This window comes from Athene noctua, chromosome 4 (genome assembly GCF_965140245.1).
Source record: "Athene noctua chromosome 4, bAthNoc1.hap1.1, whole genome shotgun sequence".
NCBI lineage: Eukaryota > Metazoa > Chordata > Aves > Strigiformes > Strigidae > Athene > Athene noctua.
Genome location: NC_134040.1, coordinates 38,287,536 through 38,314,976, shown reverse-complemented (window position 1 = coordinate 38,314,976; position 27,441 = coordinate 38,287,536). Strand labels below are relative to the sequence as shown.

Sequence of the window (27,441 nt, the reverse complement as noted above, 5' to 3'; positions counted from 1 at the left end):
TCAGTCTAAGACTTTTATTCCAGCAGCTTTGTCTACAAAAATTGCTTTTAATCACAGTGGCTTTATCCTTTAAGCAGAAGGCTGTGGTGTGGCTTCTTGAAGCTCAGGAGCCTGACTCTGCCTCTGCATTATTCCAGTTATTCCTAAGCAGGTACAGGGGCAATAGGCTGTATTTTTGTTGGAGCACTATTATAATTTGCTTTGCGATGGGGGAAGGAGCCCGTGTTGCTTTGTGCCATGGGTGGGAATGTCATAATGCTGTAATTTCCCTTTCAACATTTCTCCAGAGTTCTGCTTGAACAGAAAGCAGTAAGATACACCTTATAATTCACACTTTCTATATGCATTGCATATAATATACCTTATTTGGCTCTGGTTTAGAATGATCACCTTTTTAGCAGGTGAGGGTCTCAGTAAAAGTTTTGTAGTAGATGCACACTCATGCACATGCCCATCACACAGTGGAGCGTTAGGGGAGCATTATTCATTTATTATTAAGATAATACTAACAAGACAAGATTATTTAGCTATTCTGTTCTTTATTAGTCCCTAAGAATCCTTGTCCATTTGAACACCTGTGGCATAGCCTTCCGCGGGGATGTTGCCGGCCACCTGCAAGTGCTCTGAGAGGAGCTTTACCATAGCCTAAATTGCTCGTGATTTGTACAAGAGTGGTCTCTCAAACCTCTGTGTTGTTACGCCACTGCTGCATGCCACTGCTAAGACAGAACAACACAGAAAGACTACAGCAAGCTGAATAAGGTTTGGTGGGAATGGGGCCCAGCAGCCCCAAGGTAGGAGCCACCACTTTGATCAGTGATGATAATAACTTCAACTGGTGTTACTTGGGGTTTTGTGCTATAAAGTACCTATTGCTACTACTTGCAAATGGGTTTTGTTCACAAAGCAGGAGCCTTAAAAATGTTTACTCCTGGACATTACTGTGCAAGGAAAGGTACCATCTAAAATGTTTATGCACGGGGAAAATTCGATCTTATACATCCAGATGTCCTATGCTTACAATTGCAAATCCAAACTTGGGATCAAACAAGGTTATTATTTTCCCCGTGACTCTGTTAGAATTTAAATTACCTGTTAGAAATTAAAAATACTAACAGGTAATTTGTGTAAGATTTTAATGTAGTTAAAACCTTTTACTTACATTTTAGCATGGAATGTTACAATGGTATAATTATGCACCACAGTTTGGACCAAAAGTAAGAAACCAACGTACATAACAAGACAACAAAGACCTAGAATGAGTTCGCCTGATGTGGTCTCAGTTAAGTCTACTGCATCTCTTACCACGTGTTATTACATGCTGGGTGGTGCTCTGACAGTTATTACTGAATGCTACTTTCTAAAGCAGAGATGTTAATCACAGAAGCGTCTCTCTAACCAACTTAAATCATATTAGGATGTCCGTTGCAGCACTGAATACTGGTCCTAATGAGCAGTGTGTGGTATGACAAACTGCACAATTTCTTTTACGTCTCCAAGGAAGAGTATGAGGTTTCACACAGGAATCAGATGGATGATTGCCACAAATATTTCCATTAAAGTTTTCAAAGGCTTCAGCACTGCTTACTGGGAAAAAGAAAAGAGAACTGGTTTAGAGGAAGCAACAATAAATGATGTTTAGCAACAGACTTGATTCATCAGGTCTTTTTCTTTGCAAACATTCCAAACACACCATAAATTTGACTGGAGATTATCAGTTAAGTGAATTACAGCATATAAACACTACTGCTGCATAAATCGTGCTTATCTGATGGCTTGTGAAAACTTGCTCTGCTATCACCAACAAAACCCAGTTTCAAGGAATCCCTCATCTTCAGCCATGCTGCTCAGGTATAAATGAATTCCCCTGCATGCTGGGCAAGTTCCACTAAGCCTTACTTTACAAATAGTTACTTGCTTAACTTTAGGCAAGAGGTAAACCAATTGTGTTTGCTGAGATTACTGATATAAGTAGCTTTATAACAGTGGGAACTTGGGGCCAACAGCCACACACAGTAGAAAGGGGAGCAATAGTATATTCTTACTCAGGCATGCTCTCAGCATCAATTCAAAGCTTCATCTGAGGATCTCATCCATTACTATTGCTTCTATCCCTTCACCAAATAATTAGTTTTTTTTTTTAAATGAACTGGATATTAATTTGATTCTCATATCAACATTCTTTTGGGGTTTTTTGTTTTTTTTTTTAAATTTAATTCCCCCAAAAATATGATTTCTTTTAATGCAAACTTAAGGTCTGTACCCTAAGTGCTTACAATCAAAACATACGCACACACACACAAAAAAAAGATTAGTTCTTTCCTAACTGGGAATGCACTGTGGCTTTTGACTGGTAAATGAGTTGGCTTTCAATCCAGCAAACTCCCAGCACTAGTAAAATGTTTTATAAACATTTCTCTTTATTTTCCCCCCTACAAGACTGAATTGAAATGTAGTAACCTTATGATGCTATAGTCATGAAAATACTTTTTTTTGTCAAAAAGAGCCTGAGCAGTTTAAGCAGAATTCAGTGGACGCATATTATGGTAGCAGATTCATCTATTTTTCACCTATTTTCAGTTTGTTCCGTCAAAGGTGCTTCCTACAGCTTGCCTTCCCTCCCACGCCCACCCCTTTCAGTTACCGTCTCTGCCTTCATTAACTGAATTAGGACATATTGCGTATTTATTGTCTAAATCAAAATCTGGAATAGCAATGCAACGATTTTTAGGGTTGCAGGATGTTTACAGGGAAAAATAGAGATTCATCACTCCATTGCTTTCTCTGTGTCACTGCATTTATGTGTCCCAGAGCGGAGTGAATTTCTCAGTAACTTCTTTTTCTCATGTGATATCCTCAGGTGCCCTTAGCTTTCACTCTGAGCAAAAATAACAGCTTTGAGAGGCTTATTATTGCAACATTTCTGCACATCTCACCCACGTTCCTTAAATATTGCTCCCCTTCACATCATTATTCCTAGTAAAACACAAAAATTGTATTTGGTAGAGGAACATATCTTACACTAGCATTTTGTAAATTATAATTGTGGGCTTGGCTTTGCTTTAATTTTTTTTTTTAGTTTTGAATGCTAAAACAACATGCAAAAAGACACGCAGTTTAAGAACAACATTTACCTTTTATCACAAAAAGGACATTACCTTATTTTATATTGCAGTGGATGTTACAATAAGCAAACACGCATTTGAAAAGGACTCAGAATATAATGATAAGGTTGTGTAAGTGTATTTAGAATACATGTTTTGAGGATGCAATGAAAAATAACTTTCTTTGCTCCATTTCCTTCTCCTCTTGCACTGGTGCTCCAAAAATTAGAGTATGAAGTATTAACTAGCAGCAAAAAGAATTCTGAGAATTCCTGACCTAGGATGTTTATTTGCTCACCTTTCAGTTGTTTCTATTCTAGTTAATATCTTTTCTACCAAGATTCATGTTCATATTTCAGCCAAACTTTTGATTCTCTCAGGTTTCTATTACCATCTTACAGTCCACTTTGGAAAGGGGAGTCACAGGGAATAGCAAAATGGTAAGAATATTGTGGACAAAGTATTCTATTCTATAAAGTTATAAAGCCAGCTGAACAAGATACTACCAAAATAGTAAGAATATTATATTATATTCAGTATTTTTCATTAGCACAAGATAAAAGTGCAAAGAGACTAAACATGAAAAAATGTCTTCAACAAAAAACAGTCTAGCTGGTTACAACTTCACCAGGTTTATACTGAGGATAAGAAGAGAAGAGTTCACTTGTATAGGGCAATAACCCAGAAGTCCAGCATCTATGTAATTTAAACCAATGTCCAACGAACATTTTTTGCCTAGAAAAAAGCTACAACTCTTGGGTCTTTATCCAGTTTGCATGGGACTAAGATAAAGCCATAAATAAATAGCGTGACAGCTGATATAGAAAAGTTTTGAAAAGCCTCTAAAAGATGTAGCAATCATTCCCAAATAATAAGAAAGACTTCAGTTAAGTTCTTTTCTGCTGGAAGCAGAAATAGAAATTCACCATCAGACTGCACATGCAGACTTACCACATGCTGCAATTGCCACTAACTGAGAAAAAAAGAAGGGTGAAGAGCAGGAAACCACATGTTGCAATTGTACTGTGTACCTTTAGGGTTCCTTAGCAACTTCTTCAGGTGTCTCCTCCTCCACAGAAACTGAAAATAGAGACAAAACACCAATGAGAAACATTGGAAACAACTTATTCGACAACAAATAGTCGAGTAAATTGCTTCCTTTAGCCCCAAAGGATTCTCTGGACTAAAGGGACACAACTTACAAAGTCATATTAGATGTACAGACATTTTTCCTTTTAGCTTTTTAATTCTAATTGTAAAAGAGTTTAGAGGCCAAACTTCTAAACTCGTTTGAAAATCTCCACAGTGATTATTTTAACACACATTTTTCTTTGCATTCAATTATATAATTCAAATTCAATATCAATATAAGATCATTTGTAACTTCATGGAAACACTTCAAGATTCATTAATACCACATGCTTTATATTTTTCTTTACAGCAATGTAATTTAAGACAATTCTATCTCTCGAATTAAGTCAGATGTTTAAAAAAAGTGTGTTACATCACATGCAGCACAAGGGAGAATTTCTTGTTCTTAATGAGCTTTACATCCAGCCACTCAGCAGGGCACTGAGCTCAAAGCAGCCCCACCATCCAATTTAGCAACACCTATTTCTACTGCACAGCATATAATTTCAAAATTAAATTTTCTGCTAACCCTACAATGCCAAACACAGTCATTGCTAGCAGCCACACTGCATCACTTGAATTCTGCATGCTCTTGCAGCTACTCCAGTGCAAACAGTCATTAGTGCTTTTCAGAGACAAAAGGTTTCAGACCCAGCTGTGCTGCACCTTCTGGAGCTTGCCCCGACTCCTCAGCATCAACGTCCTGGTTCCTTGAGGGTGTGTCAGAAATCTCTTGAGCTGCTGAGTCTGCTCCTTCCTTGACACTGTCTAAGTTTTTCTCATGGGCAGAAGAAGCTGCAACATCCAAGACTTCACTCACAGTTTCTATGAATCAAATTAGAGAGATAATTTCTTGTCTTTCCATTCACTGGCATAAACGAGGGGGAAACAGTCAAGGCTCACAAAGCATGAAGTACTGCCTAACATACATGCTTGAAACAACACAACAGGATCTATCAGACGATTAAATTTTATCATGCAAATAAAAGTTTACAAGCCAAATTCCAGTGAAAATCTGACTCCTCCCAACCCTGGGGCAGAAAACTATAAACATGAGCTCTTTGCCTGTCTTTGGACAAAGGTAAGTATTCTCCAACATGTATGTTCTCTTGCAAATACCCTCATTTTCTTTTCTGTTATTTCTCAAACTATTAATGATGTGCAAGATACTGATAGTAAATAATCCACGGAAATAATCCTAGTCTGATCAACAACATAGGACAGTACACATACATGCCACATAACCTTGTCATGGGTATGAAGAAATATCCCAACTGCGATTCCAGTGTAGTATGATTGCCAACTAGCCATTTTTCAGTACTTCTTAAGAATAAAGCAATCTATCTGTATAAAAAGTCTATCACAGGTAATATGTTTATATACTGATACACTCTGCAGGGAGACTGAACACATCATCCAGCAGTTACATGTTAAATTTTGAGTAAATTCTCTCTTACCATGTTCTTCTAACCTTCCCGTTGGAGGTCTCCATCATCACACACCTTAACTGCTCAGCTGGCTGAGGTCTGCAGGCAGGGACTTTGTTGTTACAAATTGTGTCCTATACTAAGCTACATGTATATTAACTACAGCTAACTAAATGGCTTCATTAGAAGTTCCATAAACGCAGTAAATAAGAGTTTTGTAGAGCTAGCATCCCATGCCTTTTTCCAAATATCAGCTTGCAGCTACTTAAATACAGCATATTCTGAACATCAACTATTTAATTTTATTTTGCAGAATACCAACTGAATTTTGAAGAAACAATAGGGAAAAAAATCAGGAATCAATACCTTTGTCTTTATAGGGAACAGATATGAAGTACAAATAGTATATCTGAAATTCAGAACATTAGATATTTTATAGCTAGCATCACTTGCCATAATGTAATATATTTGTTACGGTAATAAGTTGCTGATCTTGAGTTTGTAACCTCAAACATTTAGTTTATATTACCAAAAACTTGCTCTCTGGCTTACAGTATTTCATCTTGCTAATTTTTATTTCTTCTGATGTTTCAGTCTTTTAATTTCTTTTGCACTGAGTAGATTAGTAAGCAAGTAAAAGCAGCAATATGGACTTTCCTGCTTTTTAATAAAACCTCATTTCCTTTGAATGGGAATTGTGTTTGTCACCTACAGGAATAGCTACCTTGAAAACAAACGTTAACACTTACACCATTTGTACTGAACGATTTGTCTCTGGTCTGAAGTATTCTTTAGGGCTACCAGAAAGGCAATGTACTGCAACAAAATATGGATTCCTCCCAATGTGTCTATCCAGGTCTCTGCAGAGAAGCCGTCACTCCCTAAAATACAAAGGGCCTTGTGGCGCTAGGCATTGCATTTTTGAAAACCTATGTCTGTACATACAAGCAGTTCTCCTTGGTTACTGCAGAAAACTCAGCTGGTACTTTTATTCAAGTGACTTCTACATCCATTCCTTGAGCACGTGTGGCTAGAGCTTCGCAGGAGCCACCAGCCTGGTGACACAGCTGAAGTGCTCTTTTCAAGAAGGCTGGCAGGAGCTGGCAGTCCAAGTGCCCTTCCTCACGGCAGCACCAGGCACGCCATGGCCATCTCACGCCTGGTCCTTACCCGTGCCTTAAGGCACTACCTCCAGCAAAGATTCAGACAGGCCCAGGAAGATCATTCTGGCATCACTTCTTTGGCTTACTGCAACTCCAGCAAGCTATCTAAGTGTCTTTTGGTGCTCTGAACACCATGAAAATAAGAACCAGCCTTTAACCATGAAGGCTATTTTGAGCATTAATCTGACATATCAAAACAAATCTTCGTGTATGTTTTGGTCTTGGACCAAACGCTCTGTATCCCACTCGCAAGGTTAACATGTTTTTCTCTGTCCTGGGCAATTGCTGTGATCCCAGGGCAACACCAGATAAACAATGACCTGGCAAGCTGACAAGGAGTCCCCTGTCTCATTCAGAATCGGGACTGCCACCTGTCCCTCCTCTGTGGGGAACGGCAGGCACGCTGCCCGAGCCCCTCGCGTCCTCTCCTACTGATCAGCTGGTAGCACAAAGCATTACAAAGTTTAAGAACTTCTCCTTTTTGTTTCCCTGGATGTTAAATTTAAGGTCGCTGCTATTCCCCACCACCCCCTCACCTTTTTATTTTAAAATCTGCATGCATTTCCTATTTTTTCAGTCCAGCTTAATCTCTTGCAGTTGATCTGTGTAAAATCAGGCAGCAACACCCTACTTCATAAAAGAGATTTTAATCTATGCCTGGTATGATTAATCATTTTCCATAACCACTGGAAGAAGGATTTTACTTCTCTGTCTGTCCAATTATTGCGAAGTTGTTAATAAGCGTGTCGTGAAATTTTACAGCAATTACAGACGTAACTGAAATCACTTCTAACTTCTGTTAGTTCAAGAACTAAAAAAAATTAAGGTTATTTTTTCAAAACAGAGTTGTAGAGGAGTTACAGCATCTTACACTGGTTCTGTGTTGTTTTCTGAATGATGATCAGCTTGAAATTCTGAAGTCCCCGTCAATTCTGCAGCGATGGCTACGACCCACTTTGTCTCTCTATGCCAGTTTTCTTACAATTTCTACAGGCTTTAACTGAACAAAATAATCTGCATTGTGCAATGCTTCTCTGCAATGAAGACACATAGTATTTATGTGCTGTTCTTATTATGAGTTCCACTGAAAGCCCAGCTGCTTTATTATCAATAGTACACAATACTACTTCAGCTCCTTAACATCTTTAACAAAACACCCACTTGGCAGTGTTCTGGTCAAATTTGTCTCAGTCAAATGATGATTCACCCTGACCCATACAATTTAAAATCTGCCCAAAATGGAAATGGTCTTGATTTTTTTAGTTTTTTCTTATATTCACAGAAGAATTGTTTGCTTTTTTCCCTTAATTCTGAGGCAGGTAGGGGAAACCCCCACATCATTCATCAATAGCACTGGAGTTAAATGGTTTCATAATTTTACTGTTTCATTGAGTGTTTGGTGTGTTGTGCATCCTCCTCCCCCCCCCCCCCCCCCCCCCCATCTTAGAAGGATGTTTCACTCTACAGAATACCCTACAGTATACACTTCACAGTTTCACACAAGGTGTTATACTGGTAGCAAAGCATCAGCTTTTGTGTGTAATATTAGCTATTTTTTCCAAACAATTTATCTTTCTTTTACTTATGTTTCTTCACCAGGCATTTGTCAATTTTAAGTTTTCCCCTGTGATAATCAGCTAAGTCCCAGTATCAGTGGCTACAGTTTTCTTCAATTTTACTAGGCATTTGTATATGCTATTGCACTTACAGATCTGAATTAGCTTAACTTCCTAGTGATTTCAACAAAAGATAATATAAAATAATTTTGAGACTCAAAGAAATGCAACTAATCACATTTACTAACTGTAGGCAAGTGGTTAGGCTTTGCACATTGCATCAACAGCTGTTCTGAAGGCATTCAAATGGATTTTAACATACCCAGGATTTTGAGGACAAACTTCCTCAGGCTAGTTAGACCTCCAACATATTTCCACTACACAACCATCAGTACCTAATTCAACATCTTTTTAATATCCATTGATTACTTGTAACACTGAACCCTAACAAAAATATCGTCTGCTTCTGCCCAGGACAGTTATATGCACTCTCAGGTGGTCTTTAGCCCCTCTGCTGTACAAGATAACCATTGTGAGAAGAAATACATCCTTTCAAATTGCTCATGCAAGAACAGAACATGGCTGGAAAGCACCATCAGCACATTACATATGCACCAAACACAACACCAAACCATTTATGTTATGAAAACACATCTGGTTTGAGTTGAGTAAATACAGAAAAGGAAATTGATTTTACAGACAACAGGAAATTAGTTTTTTGGTTTAAAACTTTTTTTTTTTTTTTTTTTTTTAAATAAGGCAGTAGCATTAGATAGCTTCAGTAGCTTCTTAGCGTGATATCCAACATCTAGCTCCACCTAGAAATATAATTTTTAGGACACTATTCCTATCATTTCGGGGGGGGGGGGGGGGGGGGAAGCTGCTTCCTGTATAAAGTAGTTATTCCTGCTATTTTAAAGACACAATTTTTACTCTTACAAGTACTACAGTTGCAGCACTGAGAGCACAGGACTCTGCATTTCTGTGCATTCACAAGAGAACAGAAAACAGGCCATATCCAGGGCACTTCTGCATCCTCATGATGGTCGATTGAACTGTCTATTAGTGAGCTCAGCATTCCCCCAGAACAGAGAAGCACGATAAACAGGGACTTGTGTGCCCTGTATGACTGACTCATCTTTGCTCCAGCTAATAATAAACCCCAATACCCCCTCCCACACACACAGATTGACTTTCTCCTGCTTATAATAAAAAAACCCAACACAAACGCCATGCACATGGATTGACTTTCAGAACCCAGATCCTACTGCTTGCGTAGCCTCTTTCCCCCAAAGCTTTCAGAAATTTAAAACAAGCTTTCCAACTTTCCTGAGGGAGTTTTTATGCAGAATCAGCCTGGATTAAACCAGCCAAAATTAAACCAGCTCACACTGGCAGTCATATCCTACCCCCTGGGAAACAATATGCTATAGGATGATCTTGAAGCAGGCAGGTGAAAGGGAGGTATGGAGAGAACTGAGTTGGCACTGTTGATAAGTGGAATCCGAAATCTGCAAAGAACGTGGCTCTTGCAAGACTTTTTGCAGAAGATACTGTTTCTGATAGCATTTCTACAGGGCATATGTCATCAGGCTTTAGCAGCGTTCAGTGTTCATAAAGCGGGATTTTCCAAGCTGTGTTTTACACCACATATGTGTGAAAGCCAACCAGCTGCCAATTGTCCAATACATACGTATTTACGGCAGCTTTCATTGACCACAATTCCTGAAGAAAGCAAGAGGATATACGAGATCCAGGAGAGGAAAAAGAAACCAGTAGCTATTTTACTTATTCCACACATCTACAGTCATGTCAGCACTGCCAAGAGGAGTAAGCAGACAAGTCGAGAGTGAGAGGTTCTGCTCCTCCATCTAAGCAAGCTTGCACTTATTCTGGGAGCAAGGTACTTGCCCTTTGTTACCACGCTGAGGTTTCTTTAGTGCTAATTTAAACTACTGCTTTAAAGCTTAGAGCAGCCCTTCCAAAAAATCAACCACCTTAATGCCAGGGTTAGGTCTTCACACTCCCACTGAAGTAGCAGCTAGTTAGCAACCAATTGTTAAGAAAACAAACAAACAAAACTTAATTTACATATGAAAAAAAATCATTCTAAAAAGAACTGCTTTCCTCTTTCTTCATGCAGGTGAAGCGCTTTACCTTGTGAAAGAAATCACCTTTCTCTTAACATGTAAAAATAGAGGAAGCTGTCTCTCATAGAGCTGCATTAAAAGAAGGCAAAGTCCAATTTTTTAAAAAAGCGTGAGGGCACTCTTGGAATTGACAATATCACTCCTACAGCAAAAACTTTACCACCTTTGGCCAGTCAACTCGGCATCGCTGCATATGATCTCCTTGCACAGAGTGCTTTTGTGTTGAAACTTTTAAACTATTTTAAATATCTATTAATACCGATTAATAGATAACTGATACAAATAGCCTGTAGGCATAATTAAATTAACTTGTATATTACATTTTTAAATCTTACTGGACTTTCAGCTTTCACCTTGTATTTTTAAGTGGCTTTGTAAGTATGTTTTCCTTACTTATAATACATATGGAGAAGACAGCTTTTTCAGATTTTAAAAGGAAGTCTATATTAATTTTTTTTCCTTGCCTGGGGAGAGGTAGGGAGTTCTCCCCCCAGGATAGAAGTTTCATAAAAAGATCGTACAAGATAGCCACAGCCTTCTCAGGAGTACAGCCTGTGTATTTCCCCCAGTTTTGCATTTCTCTATTACTATATATAAAACTATCATATTTTGATTCTAAACCTAATCCTTTTATTTATTTTAAAAGTAGTATTACCGATTAGAAACAACAACAAAAAAATCTGAACAGGTACTGTTTTCCTGCAATTTTTAAAGATATTTAAAAATACACTTTTCTGAGTGAAGCATTTAACTTAAAGCAATATCCTTCATATCGTGAATTAATTTTTTTTTATGCAGTCAAGATGAGGCTGGTATCTGCAATGCAGGATGTCAGGTTCAATTACTTTAAAAAATAATATTTGCAGAAGAATTTGGCTTTATAAAGCTAAAATAATACAAGTTAGCCAGCATAATACAAATGGAATCTGCCTGGAGCACATGAACCAAAGCTGGAGTACAAAACAAGGCTTTGATATTTCAAGCTGCCTATAACATAACCAAGGTAACACACTAATTCTGAAGGAAAAAAAAAACAGTCAAAATTAATTGTAAAACAGAAGCAATATTTCAGTTAGTCTTTTAGAGAACCACTCATACCAGAATGTGATGCTTTTGTTTACATCAAGTTTCCCCTCAGTAAGGTCCACTGAAGGTCTCAGGGTGTCCACTGAAGTGTTAAAGACAGGCAGAGAATTCCCTGTTCCTTTTCATAGTTTAAAGACCCGCTAATGGAAAACTGATAGTGGTGTAGAATTCACTTTTAAAAAGTCAAATTCTGCGACGTTTGAAAAGTAATTTGAGAGAGACTGCAGAATAGAGCACAAGAGGTGGGGGAGCACAAGACCTGGCTCCCTCAGGTCTAATCCAGGGAAGAACCCAGCAGTAGCAGTAAGAAACTGTGATTCCCTTTAAGGCCAACTTGACATATTTTGGTTCCAACATCAGCTTTAAGGAAAAAGGAAAAGAAGTTCATTCAACAATGGCTTTTGTTTTAAATCCTGAGGTGGTGGTGACAGCTAAGGTCCTCCCTCCCTTCCTTCCCTCAGAAGCCACCTGCGACCCCAGTACAGCTGACTTGGGTTCAGCACCTCCTCCCTCTGCTGACAGAGGCTCAAACCACCATCAGCCACATAAGCAACAGGAAGACAGGGAAATAATAATCATCATCAGTTTGGGGCAAAATAGGCAAAACTGTGCATATGTCCCTGAAAAGTGAGCAACTGCTTCACGTTCCACTGGCCAGGAAGACACAGGCAACTCAGCAGGGAGGGCTTACAGATACCCACCGGGAACATCCCAAGCCCCAGGAACGTCACTCAGGACTACCTGAAATGCTCTCTCCCTGCTCACTGGAATTTTATTCAGTGACCATTTAAGATTATAACCAGCTAGAGTAAGTTATCCATCTCTTCAGAAAGGAAAAACACTTAATACATAAACACTGAGCTTAAAAAGGAAAACAAAAATCTACTGTATGGTTAACCACAGACCAATGCCTCTCTCCAACACTGTGAAATCAGCACTTGAGCTGCAGACAGGAAAAAATAAACCTCTCAGCTCTACGTACCAAACCAAATCAGAAAACTAACAATTATTTAGAAAAGCAGATTATTTTTCAGTCTGATCGGTTCCTTGAGTGCACAAAACAGACACTAGTGGCTGGCAACCGCTGAAGCCCACGTGACTCTCAAGGAATTGCTTGTGGAACTGGCCTGGCCTGACCGCCCTGTTGTTCAGACATGGCATGAAGGCAGCCTCAGCCTTCCCTACCTAGCAACACCTCACTAGAGCCCACGGGCATCAGGAGCTTTCTTCATTTGGCACTGCGGCTATTCCATAAATTAAACCTGAACCAGAGGCTCAGATCCCAAGGAAGGCTGGGATTTCTAATAATCCTTCCACTATAAAAATATGACAGCTTTTTCTTTTTGCAAGCTATCCATAAGGAATCCAGATAAAAATCCATGAGGTCCAGATGAGAGCCTAAACTATGGCATTATGAAACACATTTTTAAGAAAAAAAAATTCTTCACTCCATACAGCAAGAAAAGAAACAACTTCATTCAACCAAACATTTCACAGGTTGGTTGTGCCTAATGTAGGTCACTAGTTCCTAAGAAAAGCCTCATTAGTTCAAACTAATGACCAAAAGACTCACTTCAAGAGAGCTTATTCTACAATGGATGATTAAAAAAAGATTCAGCATGTAATGGTCAGAATAAAAGATAACAGCATATACCACATTAGTCCAGAATAGTTTGTAATACCTCATGTAAATCCAAGTATATCATTTCATATTCTGCAACAAGAATTTGTAGCAATGAGAAGAAATTCATATTGTGGTTGGTTGGTTGTTATAAACATCTGACCACTGCTTGGAATGGATCACAAGGAAAACTAGTGCGAGTTAACAAACAGCATGTATCCAAATGCACTAATAATCTGATGTATGAAATCCCTCAGAAGTTCTAAAACACCTTTTAATTAAAGTTAGGCATTTTCTTTAACATTCTTCATACAAAGTAATGCACCAAGTTTTACCCACTTACATCGTTTTCCAAGGAGCAACCAAAAGTTCAGCATGCTGTTTCCTGAAAAGGGTGTTTGTTTCTCTCTGCAATGAGAAACACTGCCCAAAAATTAATTAAAAAAATCCACATCATTACCATTCAGGTTTGAACTGCCACCACAAGACAACAGAAAGGAGTCCCTTTTGCCATTATCTCCAAAGTAGGACACCAATAGTATTAGTGTGCATCTGTATTCACACAAAATTTTCAAAAACAAAGGTAATACTACTTAAGGTAAAATAAATGCTAACAGTTTTTGTTGACCAAAGTGAGTTCTTGCTTTCCAATTTACAGAAATAAAGTTATTTTAGGATTCTTTTTAAATCTTGACAATGAGCTATAAATATTTCATTAATAAAAATCAGTAAGTCCATTTTCTCCTTAATAGTGACAATCATTTAAGCATTATTGACTTTACGTACTTTTACCAGCTTTAATCTTTTTTTGAGAAGCTACTCGTCCCCTTGTTTTACCACAGACAAAGAGGGCGAACAGTTATTTTACACAGTTCTCCCCCACTTATTTCTTTGCACTCTCAGCTAGGAAATTCTAGGGTTTCTTCCATCTTACTGGAATCTTCCTCCCCAGCTCAGTGCATGCTGTAAAATTCTCTTTTCAGCTAAGCTGATCAAACAGTTGTGTCTACAGATGCTCATAACTTTTAAAGAAGTCTTTTCTAAATATTGTTCACATTCTTCCTACAGAGATTTTTCAGTTATGCTGTGACAACTCATCTGCAAGCTCAGTTTTATGAAGGAAAAACAGGAGGAAGAGAGAAGAGACTCATGGCCAGTGTATGGCAATCAGAGAGATGCAAGATAAACACAGCAGCCCACGGGACAGATAAAGAAAGCGATAAATGTGAAGCAGAAATACCCAACACAAGTTCCACAGATAGGGATACTTCCCCAGTAGGGTAATATTCACATGATTCAACTTTCTAGAGCCTAATTTAGCTGGCTTAGGCTACCACTATCAATGAAGAGAAAAAAATCCTCTAAAAGAAGATTCAGAATAGCAAACCTTTATTACAGGTGGTAATTAAGCACAGACTTCGGCAGATGATATGAATACTTCCTCTGATTCTGTCTTTGTTACACCAGTCTACACCTAGAGACTCATTTCACGCCATGACGTTATACGTACGAAAATGGCAGGTAATAGGCCTGTTATGCTTCTGATCTATACAAGCGAGGCTGAGAAGAGAAAAAAAGTGTAGTTAATTTAAGGAGGTCCAACTGTGAATCAGATGTATAATCATAAGGGATAGGGTCTGTCCAGCCCTATCCACACCGCATCTTGCCCCAGCACCTAAAGCTGTCAAGAGCTGCAGGTTAAACAGCTTTTCCTCCGTCCTCCACCTCACACAAACAAAGCCTAGAAGGATGTGTTTGTTCTATGGAGCAACGTCATTCTGAAAGCCTCTCAATAAGTACGAGCAATTGCAAATTACTTCGAGGAGTTTTCAGCAATCTTTAAAATACTCCCCGTGTCACCAGTGTCCCTTGGTAACTCCCCAAGCAAAGACAACGTACACTGATCACATCGGGTATTTTTGTCTGCTTGGCAGCACTGTTTGGTCGGGTCAGCAAAAGTCCTGTCCAGAAAGCAGTAACTCCTGTCCAGAGCAGGCTACATTTGTTTCCCTAGGCTGCAGACAACTGGCATTGTAATGCCATTCGAAGCTTAACATGGAACACACTGGCACATTCACACTCTAATCCTCCCCTAGTTACTCACTCAAACAGTGTTTGAAATAACAGAGAAGAGACCACATCCTTCACTACTTACAAAATTAGAAAAGAACCTACAGCTACAGAAGTCAGGAGTCCAAGAAAGCATGGATTTGGGCTAAGTGCTATTCCAGCTGATAATGCTAAAACCTCAAGCCTCAGTACTAGAGTTGGAGAAAAGTTTATAGTGGCAATTCAAAAACTAAAAGTCACAGATGCAATGACACTGCCTCATCCAAATAGCATCTTGCCAGTCTGTGCATTTTATAGTATTTGTTCTATCTGAATAAAAACTGATCTAAATTCATGGTTCCCAGACACAGAGTACACTAGAAGGAGAACAGCAGGAGACCTACCAGCATCAGGCAGTAACCAAGAGTGACAGCTCAACTAATAAAAAAATACAGAAAACTAGAATTTAGAAGAAGCTGAAACACTGGTAACAGAGTAACATGGCACAGTACTTTTTTTGGCAGCAGTATTTCACAGAATTCTGGATACCAGTATCGGGTTGTAAATTGCTTTAATTGGGGCAAGAAGAAAATTCCAGCCATGTACCATTGCAATTAACTTTCTAAAACTGAAATTACCCTGATTAAGCGCTAAGTACCCACTTCTAAGGTTGGGATTGGGTTTTTTAGGTTTGGGTTTGGGTTTTTTTGCACATCCATGTATAATCACACATACATATGCACATGTACTGATGATGGAGACAAACGTCCATTGACACCTTGCACTTCCAAACTTTACAGAATGCCTTGTAGATTAGAAGAGACAATTGCATTTGAAAAAGCAGAGGTTTACTGATGACAGTAAAAATATTCCCACCTTTATCTGGAGAAGTAACATCGAGCTACCAACAAAATTAATAGAAGTTATTTAAATATTTCAAAGTGTTATTTAAATATTTCAAAGTAAGCCTGCATTTCCCTGGGCAGTTCTGGAAGAAAAATCCTTCTCCACCTCAGTAAAAATGTAGATACCCTTTATTCCTCTAACTGGAGAGAACACAAATGACAAAGATGGTTAAATACAAAACTGAAAGGTATTTCCAGAAGGATTTTAAGTATAGAATTCTTTCTTTAAAACACCAATAGCTGTTGACTGCAGGTAAACACTGAACAAAGATAGAGAGCGGAGAACTTTTGAATCAAAATACCATCTTCTTATATTTTAAGTATTATGCCAATGGGAACTAGCTTTTACATAGCTTAAAGGAAAGGGATACTGGCGTAAGCCTGTGTGGCTAAGACCATGTGCTGCTGGTTAAACCCTTCAAGCGGTCAAGAGCCAGAAGCCCCCGTCAATTCCTCAGAGATCCATCCGAGGGCCGAACCGGTTCAGCGGCCGTGCCGCTCCCCTGCAGCCGGGCCCGGAGGAGCGGAGCACCTGACTGCTGCGGTGACCTGGCGGCAGGAGCCTCTGCAGCCTCCCAGGCAGGACTCGGGTTATGCAGCAGTTACGTTGGCTTAGTCCCCGTGCAGGAACCTCATGTGAACTGCTTACGAGATCCAGAGGGTTCACCCTTCACTTAGGCACACCTGTTACAAACAGTTATTTACAGCTGGTGACCAGCGACATGACAGAACCGCTCTCAGAAGCAAGTTATGGATCAGGTAACGCTACGCCAGGGAGAACGCTCCCTTGCTTTAGAGACTAGTAATTACCGAGGGGAAGTACAAGTTCTGCCGCTTGATATTAAATGCTTTAGCTAATACGTGATATTCCTTACAGGGCTTGGAAGGAAGATGGCTGAAACAACATGCAGAAGTTTCTCAACAAGTTTATATCCTGCAGGTTCATTTCCACCGGCTTTACCAAACAGCAAAGAATAGCCACTGCAGCAAAATTTGACAGAGGCCACCTGAAACAACCCTCAGAATCCCTTATAAATATAAACGTAACAGAAGTGTTATTCTAGTGCTGTTTTCTTCCGTAAGTATGTCGCCAAAGAAAATAGATTTAATAATTTCTAGATAGCACGTCCACTTCCAATCAACACCAGCAGGAAATAACAGTTAGAAGACATGGGTTTTTTTCCTCTTATAAAATAGTGACCACTAGCTACACGGAGCTGCCATATCTAGAATTAGATCCTGAGACTTAATCTACTTATGCACAGTGTTTCTCAGGGAAGATCACAGCTGCTTCCTCTTCAATCAAGCGACAGGAATATTTACCATATGGAAGATCCTACCCTATTCAGCAATTATCAAATAGTCCTAGGCAAGCATTGTGAAAGGAATCTTCAACCACTTCTAGATACAAGGAAGTTCCCACTCCTTAAAGTGAAATTTTGCAATTGCTCTGTAGAACAACAGAGGTAAACACCGCAAGAGACATTGTAAACCATCTTCTAACTCTTAACAGCTCTCATTCACCAACTTTAACATATACCAACTACTTCCTTTCTAAAAGAAATGGTCTAAATATGCCTCAGAAATGGAAATTTTTAAGGCTCTGGGTATTTTAACTATTACCTTATAAATATTTTTACATGTAAACAGTAATAGTCACTACAAATATACTTACTTGTACATTTATTAGCTATATTATTTTTAGTGGATTGGACCAAGTATTGTTTTAAAATGCTATTTGTAATGGATTGCTTTGCAGACAGGCACAGGAGATACTCACACATGAATTAAAATCCCATTCATACCTACACCTTTCACAGAAGTCAGCCATCGGAAGTGCCGCACCATTTCTCAAGTTAATCTGTTAAAAGGGCAATTAAGACACATTCCTTCCTCACTGGAGTCACCAAAGAAAAAGGTGAAAACAATTCCAGGATCTGCAAATACCTTTCAAGGTACTATGATAACCTTCCATGGACTAGCAATCAAAATACTTTTAATGTCAGTTTGACCTGTGTTTTAGACATAGCCTCTCAAGTTGATGCTTGTTTTCTCAAAGTCAGTCAAAAATAGGTGTGCAGTAAAGATTCCATGTTTAAGTCAAGCTGAAAACTGCTTTAGCAGCCTCATGCTTGCTACAGCCACACGGAAGTCTTCCCTTCCAAAGCAAGAATTAGAAGGAAGTTTCTCTTTCACAATAGGCTGGCAAGTTTTGTTGTTGTTGCTGTTGTTTTGATTTTTTAAACTGAAAACACCAGATGCAAATGTTTGGTGCTTTCCTACTGACTGAGAAATTGCAGTTGCTTCATGCATGTCCCTTCCAACTTGAGCTGAACAAATCAAGAGGTTAGTGGATAAGTCATTGCTCTATCCTTACAGGTTAGTAGTAAAAAAAAAGTGCTAAAAAATCAAGTGAAATTATAATCCTGTTATTTTGTGCAATTTATGGATAGGTTTGCATTTGTATTATTGTGATTTTTTTTTTAAAAGCACAGTAAACCAAATTATTTTCAAGGCCCTGACAGTTCAAAACACTGAATGTGTAGCCACCGATCAATTTAAGTGTTTAACACCAATTTGATGTTTTATCAAATTTTGAAATTTTTAGTCTAGTATATCCTTAAAACTCAGATCATGACAACATTTTGGTTGCTATGGAAGATTCTGTTGAAGTTACATTGACAGAACAGCTATAATTATTTACTGTGAATATCTTAGAAGTGGCCAGTGAAATAAAGCGTTTAGATTCCTTAACAAACCCTTAAGAACCAGGTCACTGAAACCACGGTTTAACTTATTATATTACATGCTCACCGTCATATAAGATCTTAAAGAAATGTAATGGGATGGTAAATAAACTTTTCATTCTACTAGTTTTAGACAGTACCTGGTGCCACAGGCAGCATGCTTTTAGAGACACTGATTTAATAAACGTAATTACCTTATGCTCATGATACGCCAAGGAAACACCTGAATTAGTTTTCACTGCAGGACAAATGCCATTAGGAACACTGACATCTGTTCCTAATGTTTTGCAGTAAGAGGCAGAGTTCTAGAACCCACAACGCACACGCACAAACCGCATTCATAGGTTAACCTTGTACTGCAGCAGCTTCTGAATTAGCAGCAACTTCCAAATTAGCAGTAGCTTCCTGCTGTGCTTCCTCCACAGCAGGGGGTGCATCTGGAGCCGGTAAGTCATTCTCCCCTCCAGTTTCTGGGGGTACCCCAGCCCCCTCGTCCTGTGCTGCGGGTGCAGCAGCAGCTACCGCATCAGCCTCTTCCGTGGCTGTCTCTGCTTCAGTGACTTCAGCCGTCTCTTCTTCATCACCTTTTAAGAATTTATTTAATACAATAGAGAGAGTAAAGTGCATGCATGCAACACAAATTCACCGACTACTTGACTACATCATCCTCATTTCAATTTAAAATGAAAAGCTAAACTTTGGGATCAGAATTTACAAACAAAGTCAAGAAATCAATAATTAATCCCCCCATATTGTCTAATGTGGCACCAAAAAAAGACGTTTACAAGATGAGGAAACCATATTCTTAATTACTGAGTTTCATAACTGCTTCAGTGTAATAAGAAAATAAATTGTGGCTTAAAGCATGTGATTGCAAGAGGTGGGAGTGCAGGGAGGGACAGAAAAGGACCCCACCAAGTGTTGCTCCAAACCCACTCTGCTGAAAGGACCAGTGATAACGCACTCATGGGCATCAGAGGGAGCAGGGTTCTTGCCCTGTTCGCACCCAGAAGTGGAATTACCACACTGGGAATAAGACATTTGCTACCACACTTAGAAGCCCTTCTGGAGTTAACTATCCATCGGGCTCACAGCTTAGAAGCACTGCAGGCCAATGTCTGCCTTCCATTTGTGCAGGACTATTTTCAAGGTGGCTAATTTGGCTGGCAATAGCTACAATAATGCCAAGCCCAACAAGCGATTAGTTTTCAGATGGATTTTGTGCCATCTCTTAGCTCCACGCTGCCGCCACAGGTACTCTGCTACCCCTACTCACCCCGCCTTCTTTAAAGCTATACTGAATGCCCTGTGACCCCTGAAAGAGCCATAGCACTCACGTAAGAAAGGTAACGTCTGCAGGACAGAATAAAACGGAGGACCGTTAATTAAACTAGGTGTACCTAAGTAAGAAAATAACTTGCTAATTTTAAGTGGCCAGCATTCATTTTGCTGGAGATGCGACCACTTATTACTGACTGTTTTCTTTTTACGAGTCCCAGCTGTCTCTGAAAGACTTGTCTACACTGCTGTGCATCAGACTCTTTAGAATCTGAAAAACCCGGTGTTTCCCAATCATGCATAACTTCAAACTCTGCTGAGACAAGTCTTTAAAAACTAACAGCACAAAGCAACAAAGATGCACAATCACCATGCAAGCGTGCACTAAGCTCAAGTTAAAGAAAGCAAGCTATACACCAAGTGTTCATTGCAAGTTTACCACGAGAACCAACTCACCATGTGAAAAAATAGAACTGGAAATAAAGCTTGTAATACAGTGTAAACTAAGTGAGAACAGAAAGGAAAGGGAAGAGCTTAAAGAGACATAGTCAGAATTTATTTTATTCTTTTATATCTGTTTAAAAACTGAACAGATCAGTTTTAATTTTTTGTTTTCTTATGCTAGTGCAAGCTATCTTTTTTGTGTCCAGGTTTAAACACAAGTCTACTCATAGCTCAGTAAAACTCAAAGCTTTCTATTATTCAACCTGATATGTCCCTTTAAGAGAATGCTATATTTCAAAAAACCTAAATTGATTACACAAAGAACAGACTAACAGCCAAGCTCAGCATTCAGTACACTTTATTGGACAGTCAAATAGAGAGTGCATTCATTCAGAACAGCCAGCTTCTCGATCTCAGAACTGCCTTCTACAAAGCAGATTCAGTAATAAGCTCAATATGGTTTGGCCTTGCAAACACAGGTAGTTCTTTTAAAGTCTCACAAGTATGGAGTTTTACAATAGAAGGTATAAAGTCATCCCAAGGTAGGCTGCAAGGTACGCAATGGTGAACGACTGTCCTTTGTTTGTATTTAACTTCCGTGGGTTTGGAAAGAGAATTCCCTTGTATTTTAGTCTGGAAAGTGTAAAAGCAGAGTATAGATTAGAAATATTGAATCAGCTTGCATCAATTTAAAAAGAAAAGTCATAGCTAAAAAAGAAGGAAGTCAGGAACAAGTTTAAAGGAAACACATGCAAATGGAAGACAAAACTCAGTGTTTGCTGAATAAGCAAGTAAAATGTTCTGCAAGGTAAACATCATTTTACAGTTCAAATGATGTCCCAGATTTCCTACTGCTACTTTGAGTCAGGCTTCTGCCAGGGGCTTTTTTTAAATCCCTTCCTAAATTTGAAAATAGCTTTCAGTTAAGAAGAGCTACACAAAATTTGCTATTGGGACTTTTTTTGAAAGTCTGATATAATTAATTAAAAATTTCAACCCTCTGATAAACAAACTGGCCTAGAATAGCATTTGATTGTTTCTCTTGTTTTGACAGCCTTGTTTGCTCCATGCAAACATTTTGGGTCTGAGCACAAGGGGAGAATTTTCCTCAGGATGAGAAACCACAAAAATCACTCATATCAAGAAGGTCTCTCTCTGATCAGCTGCTCCCTAGTATTAAGTTTTTCCAGCCAGAAAGTTCTTCTCTTACCACAGGACATGTAGCAACTATGCCATGAATGTGTTGTCTGGCATTCTGCTTTTCTATCCACCACTTCCTATTATTACCAGCACTGGTTTATAGCTTATTTTAAGCTTGAATTTATGTGTTCCTTTAAAAATCTAGATTACTTCGAGAAGAGAATTTTAAATTGCTCTTATCAGCAATGCTTACTGTGAAAGAGCATAAGGACTACCTGAATCTAAAGAGTGTGTGGGGAAAGAAGCTGCAGTGGCATTTCTGGGAAAAGCAATACTAGAGTAGCACTCTGTGACAAGATACACACAAAAATATGACTGTGCAGCAACTGGGAAAAAGGGGAGGAAAAGAGACGTTAATTCTTTTGAGAAAGCACACAGAGGATTCCAGAGGAAAAGTAAGAACAGAAATCTCTTTTGGGAGGATACAGTTGGGAATGGTGAAGGATTTAAAAACAGCTGATTCAACAGTAGTTTTGCATTGCGAATTGGAATTAGCGACTCAGAAGCCCAGTTAAAACCTCTGGGTTGAGCATCGATTCAGAAGTCCAATACTGAAAATAATATAGGAAATCAGGTTCACTGTATGGCTTTAGAAATGTTTTGGACTTCCTCCAGTCAATAAGAAGGGAGGCAGCAATCATCTGCCATTGGTTGTGACATTTATGTAAAGTTACTAAGCAGCACAAAGCATCAGATTATGGGATGTCTGGAGAGTACCTGAAGTCAGAATTAAGGAAGTTAACAGAGCACTGAGTACTCTTACCCCAGTCTCGGGCAACACAGGTATAGCCTTCAGTGGGTCAACAGCACCACTGACTCTGCAGGTATCCCACTCAAACATTTTGGTAGACTAAGGTTAAAGCTCAGTACCTTGCAGAAGTGAACCTTAAGAGAAAAGAGGGAATATACCGGCATCATTTGAGTGCCCTAAAAGCTCTGCTTAATGCTTTCACATCTACCATGTTCTTCTGACTATGCTAGTCAGAAGGTAATGAGTGTATCCCTCATGTCTTCCCTGAACAGCAGACTCAGTCACTGGGAGAAAAAACCTGCTTTGGTCCTGGTTAGATTTCTTATTTTAGGGACAAGCAAGGATTGCATTAAAATTGTGGCCGAATTCTCAGCATTTATAAAACTGAATTTAAAAACTATATTGCTTCCAGCTGCTTAAGAGAAAGGAAACTAAGGTGGTTCTGCCATTTTAAATCATAAAATCTGTAATTTTGAAGTTCTAAAACTAGAGGATGTGTTGTGGAACTTCATGATTAACAGCTTCAAAAGAAATCATTTTAGAGGCAGACAAATCAAAGCCTGTTCTCACACTGAAAACAAAACTTCAACTCAGCGCACTTTATTCAAATCTATTCTTTGTGTGCATGCAAATATATTAAATCAATTCTCTATATGTCAACATCAGAAAAAATAAGGAAGAGCTTCAACTGCTATGACTTCATTAATTCATTTTTTAAAAATAACAACTAAATAAAAATATAAAGATCCCTAAAAAGTCATTTTTTCTAATTGCTTTTCCTAGCAAGGCCATGCTTTCCAAAGTTCTATCTTTTATATTAATGCCTCTGTAACACTAATTGATGTAGACAGAGACAACATTCCTTTACAAGTATTTGAACTAATATGGTCTAATTATTTGAGCATGAAGAGCTAAGTAAGGATTTGCCATACATTTAGGTGGTGTCTGTATGTCATTTAATCCTAAAGTAAAAGAGACAAAATCAAAGCTGTGGGACAAGAATAGGTCCAATTTACAATATTTTTTCAAAAAGTAGTTTTTCCTGTTGAATTGTGATCCCTGATGGCACATGGCCTGGAGCCAAACTGTTAACTGAGAAAAAGGTACTATCTTCTTCCCCCCCCAACAAACAAAGGAACAAAACTGATTTTGACAGGATTATGCATTTAGTCAAGGTTCATTCAGCTTCCAGTAAATCAAATGCAAATACCCAATATACAATTAACGGTTCACACATCAACTCTTTCCATCCAGAGAGACCCCTTGATCACAGGCCAGATTCACTGCCTCAATGTTAAATCCATTCCCAAAATTTGTGCAGAGGCAGCTTTGTCACAACCACCTTTGTCTTTACTCCCACTCACAGAGCTCAGACAAGGACCTGGACAGGGTTAAGGCCTGATTAGACAATCCAGAAAACTGTTCCAGATCCTCTTGTACCCGGGGAACTAGAGAGAAGAGCTCAACTCACCCTTGCTTGACCAAGGTTGGTTTTTCCGCCCTTCAGCTCTCTCCTGAAGAATATTCAGATGTTCAATATACTTGGTGCGGGATGAAGTGACTACTCTGTAGGCCTGAAAGGAAATTATACCTAAACTTATTGCTACATCCCTACAAAGTTGCCAAACAAAAAGAAGGGAGAGGGAGACAAGGGTTTTTAAGCAAGTGCTAGTCCTCATCTTAAAAAGCATATCAAATTATGCTAAGTAATGTTAAAAAAAAAAAATCTATTTTGCTATCCTAACATATTTGTCCATTTCTTATTTCTCCACTGTCAGAAAGCAAGCTTTCAAAGTGCTGCAGCATTTCAGGAATTGAACACAGTATTTTAAAAGACAATTGCAGTCAGATTATTTTTTAAAAAATACTACGGTAAAAAGGTGACAGCAGGAGAATTTGTTATTCCTCCAGATATGCAATCACAGTAGTTTGATATTTTGAACAAGTAGAAGCTACTTACCATTCAAGAGGATTATTTTGTGGGAGAAGGAAACATGTACCCCTCTGGGATGTGCTAGTCACTACCTCACTATCTCAGATCTTGGGGGGGAGCGGAAGGAAGCTACAAGATGGAGGCTTTAGGGACATGAAGCACAGAGTCTGACATATTTAGATGCAGGGAAGAGAATGATTACCAAAAAGCTTGACAGAAGTAGATGTTTACAAAAGTTTAACATGCTTTTTCTAAGTAACGTGCTTATCTTTCTTTGTGCCTCAATTAACAAGGTTCATAATCCTCCCTTTGCACCTTTCAGTCAGCTTAGTTCACATCTGTCTTGCCCACTTTGAGATATTCTTAATGTTTGTGGTTGACAAGAAGAGGCAAGGGGTTAGAGGCAGGTGGCTTACTCCCTCTTTGGACACATTCATTTCACAGAGTTTTAAATATATTTTCCACTAAGAATGACAACAGTAGATATCAAACTAACCGCAAAACAGGCAAATAATAGGCATTCAGTTTCACTAGTTCTCTTGAACTGATTTTTAAGTTAGACTGTGTTTAGTTATAAACACATATACACATAAACACATGAACAGCCACATTCTATTGACGGTTTGCGACTTGACCATATTCTTTGACCCAGAATACACCTTATACCATGCTAACTCAGAGGGTGCAAACATCCCCATTCCCAAACACTTACATAAAATAAACCACCAAAAGCAGCAACACCAGCTAGGAGATAGTAAATCATGTTCTCTCCAGAAGAGCCAGGAACACTCCCAGATGACATCTGGCGAAGAGGCGCTATAAAAACCATTATTGAAACTGATGTAAAGTGCAGCTAAAATACGATCACAAAACAGAATGATCGAATCCGAACGTTGTATGGGAAAGGATGATTTTAAAAAGGTGTAACAAAACAGAGAAGTACAGTTTAGCGATGTTTAGTACAACTGAGTAACACAGGGCATGGTGCCTAACTGAACCAGGTACATGGCTGAACTCCTAAAGAGTATAAGGTTTTCTGTGAACTACACTGTTTGCTTGTCAGCTTCCAACTACTGGAGGCAGTCTATATAGACTAAGAAACTACATAAGGAATGTAAAAAAAAAAAATGTGAATGTGAAAAAGTTCCCGCTTAAGGTATGTAAAAGAATTAATCTGTCCATCCACTTCAGTTTAGTAACAGAGTGCTTCACAAAAGTTGTTTCCATTGAATGCACGTTCTTTCATTGTCAAATAGACTGCTGACATTTAGATACATGCCCAGAACCCATAATCTCAAGTACTGGCCAACAGGGCAGACAGGCAGGATTACACAATTCTACCCCTGAGCGAGTGCATATTCACTATAATAACAGTGTTAGCCATTTCTTTTTGTCCACTATTTCTGTAGTTTTGATGCTTGCTATAGCTCAGATTCTTCTGTACCTCTCAAAAAGAGTCGCATGAAAAACACACGTAATTCTGTCAGTCAACAAAGCTTTCAGCTAAATTTCATGGCTTCATCCCAGATGAGCAGCGCAGATGAGAAACGCATCGTTGAAAGGCTGCTTGCTAAACATAAAATGGCTCTGAGCATTGCAATCGGTAGCTGCAAAAATAGTCTCAATCTCAAAATATTGCCACCATGTGCCAGATTATGTTCAGCATCATCTGTCTCATGACACACTTTTTGGACTCCAACAGTCTGGCATCCTAATGGATCTCCTTACATTTATATGTATGTTCTGTAGTAGGTTCTCATTAATCTCTTCTTCCCAAAGGCTGCACGTTATAGGCAGGAGCGCGCTCAGCGAGCCTGCAATCATCCAACACGGCCGGAATATGTTTTTTTGCTACTGGTTACACAATTCCTGATGCGCCAAAAGCCATGGCTGCCCCGCACCGGGCCGATCCGCCCTCCCTCCCGGCCGAACGGGCCGCTGCGGGCACCACCGCCCGCACTATCCACCTAAGGGCTGGGGGGATGGGGGTGTCACCTCTTCATTTTTTTGGCTGGGGGGTGGGAGTGAAGCCAACGGCAGCCCCCTCGGTTCGGGAGGGGGGTGACACCTGCCCGCCATCTTCCACGAAGCGGGGAGGGGAGGGGGGGGGGCACGTCCCACCGCAGCCGCCTCACCCAAGGGCGAGCCGCCCGGCCGAGCACAGCCCCGCTCCGCGGAGGCAAGGGCCGGGACCCCGCCGGAGGTTTCGAGGCAGCCGGTCCCGGCGGGGATGGATGACCGACCGAACCGCCGCCCCCCCCGGTCGGCGCCCGCTCGTCCCCTCACACCGCGGGGACGCGCAGCCGGACGCTGTAACCCACCGCCCCAACGGCCGCCCCACGACCTTCGCGCGTGTCCCCCGTCGCAGAGAGGCGGTGGCGCGCCACCGCCACCCTCCCCGTCCCGTCCCACCCCGCGCTGTCCCGTTGACCTCTACCCGGCCCCGGGGGGTTCTCCGAGGCGGTCCCCGCGTACCACGCTGCTTGAGGCGGCCGGCAGCAGAGGGAGCCCTGCTCAGGCGAGAGGCCAGCGCCTGCGAGGCGGCCCTGCAGAGGTACATGGCGGCGGGGAGCGGCGGGCAACGGCGGCGAGCGGCGCGGGCCCGGCGGGGCGCTGGACAGCGGCGGGGCTGCGGCGGCCGCAGGAGACACCCGCCCCCCCCGCAGGGGCGGGGCCAGGGGAAGGGGCGTGTCCTGAAAAGGCCCCGCCCCCCGCCGCACCTGGGCGCCGCCGCCGCAGAGGCCGAGGGGCACCCGGGGCCCGTCCGGGAGCGCCTTCCCGCAACGCCGCCGCGCCCCAGCTTCGAGGGAAACGAAACACCGGCCCTGGGGCTCAGCACTCGTATCCGACTACGAGAGCAGGAATTCTTGAACGCTCGGCAGGCCCACAATGTCTC

General features: G+C 40.2%; 1 protein-coding gene across 2 annotated transcripts; it reads right to left on the bottom strand.

Moving 5' to 3' along the window:
* Positions 1–27,219, bottom strand: MGARP (mitochondria localized glutamic acid rich protein). 2 transcript variants are annotated; one of them, XM_074905076.1, is made up of 7 exons: positions 27,021–27,219; positions 25,258–25,361; positions 24,084–24,186; positions 19,290–19,523; positions 4,887–5,060; positions 4,136–4,184; positions 1–1,587 (listed from the first exon to the last, which is right to left on the bottom strand). In XM_074905076.1, the coding sequence occupies exons 1-6, from the start codon at positions 27,103–27,105 to the stop codon at positions 4,138–4,140; spliced, it is 747 nt and encodes a 248-aa protein (XP_074761177.1). In that variant the 5' UTR covers positions 27,106–27,219; the 3' UTR covers positions 1–1,587; positions 4,136–4,137. The 2 variants fall into 2 exon arrangements, with proteins under 2 accessions (XP_074761177.1, XP_074761178.1); XM_074905077.1 differs by having other exon boundaries at positions 4,902–5,060.
* Between the last annotated feature and the right edge of the window lie 222 nt (positions 27,220–27,441).